Genomic DNA, 10,178 nt, shown 5'->3' on the forward strand with positions numbered 1-10,178 from the left:
TTTTTTTCAGTGTTGAAATTAATATTTATTCTATTTAAAATATAAAAATATAAAATATATAGATATAAAATAGATATAAAAATATCAAATTTCAAGTAAATCTGTGTTTTATATTAAGTAAATTAATTTAAATCGTTACATTTTCTACATTCAACTAAAGATCTCACGAGATAGAGAATACTGTTTATTAAGTGTGAAATCATTGTTTTTGTCAAATAAGAAATCCAATTTTCTGCGCTGTGAAAATTACGTCTTAGTAAGCATTTTATAGAATTAAAGTAAAATTTTTTAATTTAAAATTATTCACTGTTTGATATTTAATAAATACCTAAATGAAAGAGACGCGTGTTTTAATTTGTTTATAATTTCTTTGGATTAAGATATATTTTTTATCAGTGTAATAAAATTTTGATACGAAACATCCAACGTTTTGTGTGAAAAAGTGAAATGCATAAAACCGAAAATAATATCACCTTGTCGATTGCACGTCAATCGATTGACATAAAAGTGTACAACGAAATATCTGCGCCTGTATAAAAGTGACTGTAAAATTATTTAATGACGAAAACATAATAAACATTCGATGCTACGAACCAGCGTAAGATCAACCACGCTTATCAGTTAGTCTTGCGCTGAACGCCTTACGCACCTTCGCGTCGCAAGGTGTCCGCGGTGCCGAGGGTGCGGAGAAAAATTCACGGTGTCTCGTAATTCCATTCCCACGGGGACTGATTCTAATAGCGAAATAGCAAGGTTCTGCGAATAGAGTCGTCCGAGCGCTGAGCAGCTTGATTTATGCGCGCACGCACTTGGCATCCTGTCGGAGAGATATCCGCGCTTTCATAACGAGGATGGTTCCTCGCCGTCGTTCCGCCGCTCCTTTTGTCCGGGATGAGAAATTGACAACGAGATGAGGCGACGCGAGAGAGGAAGAAACGGACGAAGAGGGAGGGGAAAAAAAGCGCCGTCGGTCGTACGAGACGGTCGTATGCGCCGCGTGAAAGCAAACTGCGATACGGACTTGCTCGCGGAACGACCGCGTCGTACCGCGAGATAAGTAGAACAATCGCACATAATCATATGCAATCTATCAGAGAAAGTGGGCTAATACGGAGCACGGTGGACGGAGGTTGATATCCCGACACCTTTGTCTCCCGAGGAGATTTCAAGGCGAGATCCGGAGGAGCGCGCCAGCGTCAAGTAGAAAAAGGGAGAAAATGAGCCTGGACTTATCGGTCGGCACGGCGGCTTGACTCACTTCGCGGAAGTAATAAAGAATTTTAAGCGTTTCTTTTGTACGCGCGCATTTAACCTTTACGTTCTGGTTGGCGTGCGCGCGGTGTCGGTTCATGTTTTTGCACGGTACACGCTTCTAAGCCGCGCTTACTTTCCTCCGGCACCGTTCAACGTGTCCGCCGGTCCTCGCCGCGTTATTAATCATCATCGGTGTCGTTGGTCGTAACTACTCGTTAGACGCTTTACGTTTTCTAATAGCTGCCCGCGGCTGTGCAATCCAGACGTGAGATGCTATGATCCATAAGGATCAATTAAAATCCCCGGCGATCGATTTCCGCGCCAATTCCTCTCTTTCGAAGGTCGATAACGAATGCGGGGTGAATTTCTGTACGCAGGTACTCCAACGAGATATAGAGGCGCACGGACGTATCGTCAGTTCGATTGTCAAATTGGGAGACAAAGTTTTCACGCATCAACAGCAGCAGCAGCAGCAAGAGGAGCAGGAGCAGCAGCGAGAGGAGAAGCAACAATCCTCGCAGCCTTTGCGAATAGTAAGATCGCTGGAGCGACGTTGGCATCTTCTGTTCCTACGTGCCTTGGAGTGGCAGTGTCACATTGAGACCCTCGTTTCTCATATAAGAAATAAGGTAACGGTTCTATTATTCGTCTCTTACCTTTCACGTAGGAATACCTCTATGTCTTACTTGAGATGTAAAGAGTCGCCGCGATTAAACGGCACACTTATGAAGTAGGAGGCATTCAATTTTCTCATAGATAATTACGACCCTTTTTTTTTATCCCGCGAAGTTTCCTTAATTCAGAGTTGCGGAGTGCAATTGCCTAGAGCCTAGAGAAAAGGGTACAGGTACAATTAGGCTATAGTGTAATGGATATCCCGTGATTGCGGGTTGAATAAAGTCAGGATGATAAGAATTTATACGTAGAAATCTCCTCAAGTTGCCAGTAACAGATAACAATAATCAAGCCTTTTAGTCGACATTAACCGGCCAGTGTTTTGATACAGAAAATTTATTGCGAAAATTATTACCTCAGCCCGAGGTAATAATTTTCGCAATTTCGAACCTGGACTTCCCTAATCTCTAGACGGGCGTCTCACCAATTCGACTACTGAGTACACTGACAAAAAAATTATTTTAAACTAAGTAGATTTACTTAAAAATATTTTTTTACCAAATAAATATTTATTCTATTTAAATAAAAATATCAAATTTCAAGTAAGTCTGTGTACTATATTAAGTTAATTAATTTAAATCGTTACATTTTCTACATTCAATTAAAGATTTCATGAGATAGAGAAATACTATTTATTAAATAAAGTCATTGTTTTTGTCAAATAAGAAATCCAATTTTCTTCGCTGTAAAACTTATATCTTAATTAAAGTGAAACTAATTAAACTAAAATTTTTCAAATTTAAAATTATCTACCGCTTGATATTTAATAAATACGTAAATTAAAGAAATGCACGTTTTAATTTGTTTATTACTTTTTTAATTTAGGTTAATAAGCTATTAGGAGCCACCTAATGAATAATTTTCTTGAATAAAGTAATATTTTTCTGGATTAAGATATTTTTCTTATCAGTGTATACACAGGCCTTAGTGCGCACTAGTGCGAGCAATCGAATTCGCTGTATGTCAGCCGTTTTAGCGAGGATTCTAGCAATTACATTAGGACGTGTGCTTAGATGCAGGCGTTATTCATTACAATAGATGAAATATGGGACGTTGCGCTCCGCCGCTATTAAACGCCATTCGTTTCGTATCTCGTTTCTCCCTCTGTGCCGATTCTAGTAATTAAGCTCAAACTTGTGGGAAAACGCATCGGACAATATCGATCGACGAGGATGAGCGAATGGGCGATGCCAGGAAATCAAGGGTGGAGCCGAGCAACAATCTGTCAGTGGTCGCAATTGACGGAGATGTTTCACAATTGGCGACCATTAAGAATAGTATATCGAGTAGTCACGGCCGTCACGTTTTATTTGTTGCCCGTGTGCGCAGAAAGAAAACTCCGAGCAAAACGATACTCCGAGTCTCACCGCGGACACTCCTCTTTAACGAAATGAGATAAGCTTTCCTTCCATTAAATTTAATGACTTACGCATCGACAAACAGAGCAGAGAGACCGCTGATGAAATGAAAAGTTCAATTTGAGATTTAATTAGTTTGATAAAACGAATTTGTGAGAGTTTATTAACAGACGCGAGACAAATAGACCCAGAAGATTTATTTAATGTACGAGGGAATGCGCTATTTCTATATCCTAGTTAAATAACATATATAATACTGGCCGAGTTGTAACCATCGATTTTGTAGAATATTAATTAGCCAAGGCGCATATACGTTTTCTTGCATTCTACAAGCCTGCCATTCCAGCCGCTGTCCCTACCTTGCCCTTTACCTGTTTAAACTTGTAAAGGCCCGTCGAGAGATTTTCTTTTATGTGGGACCTGCCTCAGGTATCCCGTCGAAGGTACGAGATCCGGTCTTTGGACAGAGTTAACTCAGTAATGCGTCAAGCGTTCGACCAAGCATAACTCCACCATCTCGCGCTCTCTCATCAATTCCAACCGCGCCGTATGACACAATCGTGCTGATAGTAAGCGATAACTCTATTAAAACAAGATAAGTGAGGGCCTCCGTGCGCGCAGAAGCGTCCACCTTCGCTGTACAGTCGCGTTTTGGCGCGCGATAACGAGAGATGCGGGCGATATTGCGAACAATAAATTTGTTACGTAGCCTCGCCGGGCAACGAGTAAATGAGAGCCGATTTCGTGTTTCAGAACGCCGTGCCTTACGGCTGCAGCAGCGACAGCGACGAGGAACCAGTCACGAAACAGCCCCGTCTCAGCCGCGGACGATCACGCGGCTCCGGAGCGGAATCGCCGGGACAGTCCGCTCGCTCGGCGCGTACCGAACGCGCCAAGCGCGTCGCCAGACGCCCGAGATCCGCGTACTGCGACCATCCAGTCACCAATGAGAGGACCTACCAGTCGGACAGCGACGCCTTTTCCGAGAATCAATCCATCGGCGAGGGATCGTATTTCGAGGTACGTTCATTCATCGAGGGCCGCGAACACGCGATTATGCGCTCACGATCGCGATCCATTATCCGCGAATTGAAACGCTCTCCCCGTCCTCTCGCAACTCTATCGTGATCGCGCGGCGAGCGGCGAGCAGCCGTGGCCGTTATGGAAATATTAAAGGAATCGTGCCGGGAATGGATCACGCGACTGGCAGAAGTTATATTTGTCTCCCAGCAGGATGTAGAATAATCTGAGGGAGATAAGAGCGACTCGATCACGCGAAACGATATCGGCACGGGGGGGAAAAAAAAGAGAAGTTCGGTTATATAAATTTGGATGGAAATGAACGAGCCTTTTGTGCTCCTTACGAAATGTCGCGCGTAAAAAGTCTACAAGTCCCCACAGTTTTTGTCCGCGCGTTTCCCCGTCTTTGGCAATTTTTGCGAATAATTGCACGAGGCAGGAAGTGTTCTGCGTAGTAGTTGTTCCGCGAATCGACAGCCGCTATTGTTCTCCATTCCGCTGTCGCGAAACACGACTATTACAAGTCATTGACCTGGTTTTCGAGCGCTGCGCGATTCACGCGTAGAAATTATTAACTCCCCGAGACTGGTAGGTACCGTAGGCATTCTTTCGATGCGAACGATAATGGGCGGATCTCGCTGTAATTAATTATTGTCGTTGTATATATTGCTTACGCCAGACGGGAATTTTCATTAACGCTTAATGGAGCTCGATGAGCGTGTCCGAGCGAAGTACGTCTCGCAAATCGTGCTTCCTCTTTGGAATCTCGCAACTGCACGAGTTAAACTAAGCCTTAACGAAAGATAAGAGAGCGCGGTTACTACCACTTAACGTCGCGCGGACTAGAGAAGAGCCGCGTACCCGAATGTGTCAAGTGGACTAAGTCTCCGAGACTGAGTCTCGAAGAAGAGAACGGCTTCTGTAAAACGAATCGAATATACGCGCGTACAGCGACGGGTCTGTACGCCGGAGGCGATGACGTCGGCAAAAAGTAGCGGTCGAATTTGTAACAAAAACATAAGATATCTCAGGTCTTTGGATGGCGAAAGACCGTCCGGAGTAGCGTCTAGTGAAATCACAGATATCTATGCGCTCAAGTTATTCTTTCACTCTAGCACGTCGTTTAAAGACTCGCCTTTGATCGATAGATATAGCTCTAGATAGCTCTCCTCGCCGATCATTTCACTATTCGCTTCGCTACCGAATAAAACGACGTGGAACGAAAAACGAAAGACGAAATTAATCTTCTAGAAACCCTGTCCGATAATTGATCGTCTTCTCGGGCTAGAATTTACTGATAATGCATGTGCGATGCTCGCTATCAATAATTGGTACGCACGCTTTCCACGGCATGCAGGATGAATTGTGTCAGCTGTGTGTGATGGACGCGAGGTCCGACGAACCGGCAAAACGAGAGGCCACTAGTTCCATTACGTCTATCGCGCGGGATCGAGGGGAAGAGGGTGACGTCGAGGAAAGCGGAGCGAGCGACAGCGAACAACACGACATGCCGCCCACACCGGACACCGTGCCGATAACGACGTCGACGGCGGCGATGCAGGGGACGTGCGACGAAATCGACGCGGCGAGCACCGTGCAAATCGAAAGTACGGAAAAATCGAATAACGGTCTACGGACGAGCGAACCTGCGAAACGTGGAGCAACGGATCAGGCTGCTTTATTCAATATGTGAGTTACACCTTTCTTTGTCTCTCCCCCCCCCTTCTCTTTCTCTCGCTCTCTCTCTCTCTCTCCTGTCCTACCTCGCTATCTCGCAACGGTACACTTGTGATTGTTCAGGAATTGATTATCTATTAACTTGTCGACTTCCGTCGAAATAACAACCGACATCAGATTGTTTCCTGGTGTTTAGGTCTGACAGAAAGTCGAAGAACTGCGCTATCTACTACTTTAAGCATCGGGACACCGACTCCGAGGCAGATTGTAGTCAACTAGTCCAGGAATCATCCAACACGGTGGACGATTCCTCCGAGGAGGAGTGGACTTACACTCCTGCTCGTCGAAACAGTTCGACGTTGGTCGTTTCGGAGCAACGGAGAACGAACGTTGTGACTCGCCTGGACTTTGGCGAGAGTCCGCGAATCGATATCTCAGAAACAATGCATTTTGCGCAGAAAAAGAGTCTAGGTAACGAGAAAGAAACGGAACGTGACGACCGCAAGGCACAGCAAAAAGATAGCGATGATGAAAAGAAGAACGATAAATCAAGTATCGAAAGGTTGATCAAAGAAGTTGAAAACTTGATCGGTGAAGACAGACATACAGCCTCGCGCGCGTTTCCACAGTTAGAATTCGAGGAGAAAAACATAACGAACAATCACCGAGCTAAGTACGCGCGCGTGAAAGAATGGTTGAAGTTGAACGAATCGAGAAGTTACGAGGGCAGATCGCAGGTAAATTAGATCAATAGACTTCTAGAAAAGGAAACGGAGTTAATTCGAGTCTTCTTCGTATCAAATATTGTGTTATTGCAGTTGACGTAAAAACTTACGTATATAAAATTATATACTATTTTTTTTTGTAAAGATTATTGCGGATTTTACAAGGAAATGTAACACGAGATAGAGAGTATGACACAATTACGTATAACGGCGCGTGTATTACAGCCATTAGATAGCTGCGATGCCAGCGGTGAATACACCACGGAGGAATCTGATGGGGAAAGACAATCAGTATCGTCGGACGATTTGCAGAGCAGCGTCGCGACCTACCGCCGATTCGAAGGCGCTCTCGCGTGTATATCACAATCCCCTTCACAAGAGATACTCGATTGCGTCCAGAAAACACCCGTCAACGAGATACCTCCCGACGAGACTACGCCGAAGGTCGTAATGCGATCGAAACAAAAAGCGAAAGGATCTAGGCCGTGGAGCGTTTCGTGTATCTCTCAAATCGGAGATAATCCCACTTTAGCTCAGATAAACAATGCTGTTTTACCGTTCTCCATATCCGAGACTGCGCTTCATCAATTGGTCACAACTCCACCTACCAAATCCGTATCCTTCGATGCTGCGTAAGTACATTGGATTTTTCATAAATTTTACCTGTGTTGTCTTAAACACGCAAATCACGTTTCACCCTATATTGGTTACTAATCCATGTTGCTTTATGTTAAATAGAGTTTTTATCATCGAATTTTTCGTTTATATTGCAGAGGATCACGGAAATCGTTTAACAATTCCGCATCCACTTTATTAGAAGAGTCTTTTATATGTTCCGACGATCGCGTAGCTAGAAACATATCATTCCGCAGAAAGAAAAATAGATTGCGTAAGAAGACCTTGGTAAGGACTGTTTCCTTCTCGTTAAATGTATCTTTTATATCGTGCCTCGCGAGTTGTTATGTAAATTAAATTCAAATCGAGGATAATAAAAATTACTCATTTGCGCTTATCTAGGGGCGTAAGAGTGAATCTAGTTCGGAAAGTGCGCAAGCCAATCATCATTCTGCGGGAAGCGACGGCAGCTCGAATCAGCAACGCTCGTCTCGCAAAACAAATCTAACTCGCACAACGCATATAGTTTCGAAAGAAAACTGCCATAGTCGTTCGACGACACTCGTGAAATCTGGGTCTTTCTCAGGCTGTACCGTCCATCAACAATTACACGTTGAAAGGACGCTTGTCAATAATTCTACACCGCTCAGGCTATTTTGTTGCAAGTCGGTTGCTTCCACGTTAGAGACGGAAGGCGAGGATCGTGATTGTGCTCAAGGACACTTTGCTTACAATAATGACATGTTGAACATGATGGTGAATAACAAAGAACTAAGCGGTCAGCAGTTGAATATAGACAGTGACGTAGAAATGAACAGTCTTGGTAATTCGCTGCCCGAACAGTCCTGGGACAATTATGTGGTAATATAAAATTGCATAGCACTAACAATCGCAATTTATAAAAGTGGTTTCTTTAACTACATTGATCAATCTGTTGGTCCGTAGGAGAAATATATGAGCGAGCCTTACAGCGAGCCATTAGATGTAGAGACGGCTCGACGATTGTTGGATTTTGGAGATGACTATCGAAACTTTCTCGATAGCCAGTCGGAATGCGCATCCAGTATAAGCGCAATTCCTGCTTGTTCGCCATTGCCTAAGACTCGCACGTATCATGTAGGTTCTATGTTATTATGTTGTCTCGATCAAATATCCGTATTTTTCCTTTAAAGAAGGCTTCGTTGCAATTAATAATGTTTATGTATTCATGATATTGAATATTGTGCCAATTTCTATAATTTTGATCAAATACATATCCAATCGTTACATCGATACAGATACACTACAATAAAGCAATATCTGGCGTCTTAAATTATGGTTACAACAAATAAACTTTTCAAGAAATTATATAAGTGTTTTATTTTTCACAATATGGTTATGTAATTACGTACTGGTTGCATGTAGAGTTTGTCATAATGTTTCGTTATACGAGTTGTAATAAACAAAGTAGTATAAATTATAATAATTAAAACGTTAATTAACCTTGCAATAGAACGAATATAGTGAGTAATTTATGAATTATAGTCTTTCTCTATCAAAATCTATTCATTGCACAATTATATATTGATGGATCAAATCCGAAGATAAAAATACATTATTTATACAATCAAAAACCTTTACCTTTGATAATGCTACAGAAAAGAGGAAGAGAGAGAGAGAGAAATAAAAGTCTAACGTAATTGACTCTAATTCGTTCATGGACGATGCATCTTGTATGTGTAGTGTATCTATGTAACGTTCTACATGGTTTCCAAGGAGGCGTCACGCGTTTCGTAATCAAACGTTCATGCATTGTGATTATATTCTAGGAAATCGACGACAGTACGGAAGATAGTGATAATGATGAGGAAGATTTACGAAAAATTGCAGATTCGCAAGCGCAGCTTATACTTGCTGAAAATACTTTTGTAAGATCCAATGGCGCAATTCCTACAGAACTCGTACGTATCTTCTTACTAATGCTTGCAATACAGTGTCCCATATCCGTAACATTATGTAGATGCTTTTGGAGCACAGTTTTTACTTTATCCCTTATACGCTTTATCCGTCATTTAGCTTTATCTCGTAGGTAGTGATTTTATTAAGTTTGCACGTCTTGTATGCGTATAAATACTGTATAAGCGCATGAAATATAACTTGTTTAATTTTATTTAAGTTTGCATTAATTATAATGTTGCCACCTCTCCTGTATTATCAATAACATTTCAAACGTACCGTTTTAATAAGACTAAAACTTATATTTTACTCTTTTATACATTTTAATATATACATATAACATCAATTACTCTTAAGGACATACAAAAATCTTGTGTTCTTGTAACACAAATAAGATTTATATGTACCGTTTTGTTAAATTGTGTATTAAAGTTTGTCACGTTGCGTGCTACTCTTTTCCCTGTATTTTCCTCCGTTTAAAGAATCTGGAATGTGTTAACTACTCCTAAAAACTGTAAAATTACTCTTTAATTGTTCTTATACATGACTCTTTAGTAGGTTTTCTTTTTCTCATAAAGGGTGTTTCAATAAGAAGGAATGATGTTAAACGTGAATTAAAAATCGGTGGTGTACAAAAATGAAAATTTCTTTAATAGAACATGTTTGGTAGGCCATTACAATTAAGTATGGAAGATAATGTCCGCCAAATGTTCGCCACGGCTCCGGCGGCACACGTCAATCCGCTTATCGAAATTTGCTATCACATCTCGACACAACTGCTCCTGAATCTCTTCAATGTGGCGTGAAATTTCGTCTTTGAGTTGCTGGATTGTGGTAGGCTTGTTGGCATAGACTTTACTCTTCAATTTGGGGCCATTTGAAGAGTAAAGTCTATGCCAACAAGCCTACCACCATCCAG

At 42.0% G+C, this 10,178-nt stretch overlaps 1 protein-coding gene across 2 annotated transcripts in view; it reads left to right on the top strand.

Annotated features, from left to right (window-relative positions):
- Window positions 1-10,178, top strand: part of LOC105566759 — a 47,064-nt gene that overhangs the window by 13,903 nt on the left and 22,983 nt on the right. For both annotated transcript variants that reach the window (XM_012021019.1, XM_012021018.1), the window contains exons 7-15: window positions 1,632-1,883; window positions 4,041-4,307; window positions 5,665-5,996; window positions 6,181-6,721; window positions 6,935-7,341; window positions 7,483-7,612; window positions 7,727-8,185; window positions 8,270-8,440; window positions 9,133-9,264. In XM_012021019.1, the coding sequence (XP_011876409.1) occupies window positions 1,632-1,883; window positions 4,041-4,307; window positions 5,665-5,996; window positions 6,181-6,721; window positions 6,935-7,341; window positions 7,483-7,612; window positions 7,727-8,185; window positions 8,270-8,440; window positions 9,133-9,264 (2,691 nt within the window). The remainder of the gene's footprint in view (window positions 1-1,631; window positions 1,884-4,040; window positions 4,308-5,664; window positions 5,997-6,180; window positions 6,722-6,934; window positions 7,342-7,482; window positions 7,613-7,726; window positions 8,186-8,269; window positions 8,441-9,132; window positions 9,265-10,178) is intronic.

The sequence above is a fragment of the Vollenhovia emeryi genome, unplaced genomic scaffold, assembly GCF_000949405.1.
Source record: "Vollenhovia emeryi isolate VEMERY1.0 unplaced genomic scaffold, V.emery_V1.0 DF939142.1, whole genome shotgun sequence".
In the NCBI taxonomy this organism is placed as follows: Eukaryota; Metazoa; Arthropoda; class Insecta; order Hymenoptera; family Formicidae; genus Vollenhovia; species Vollenhovia emeryi.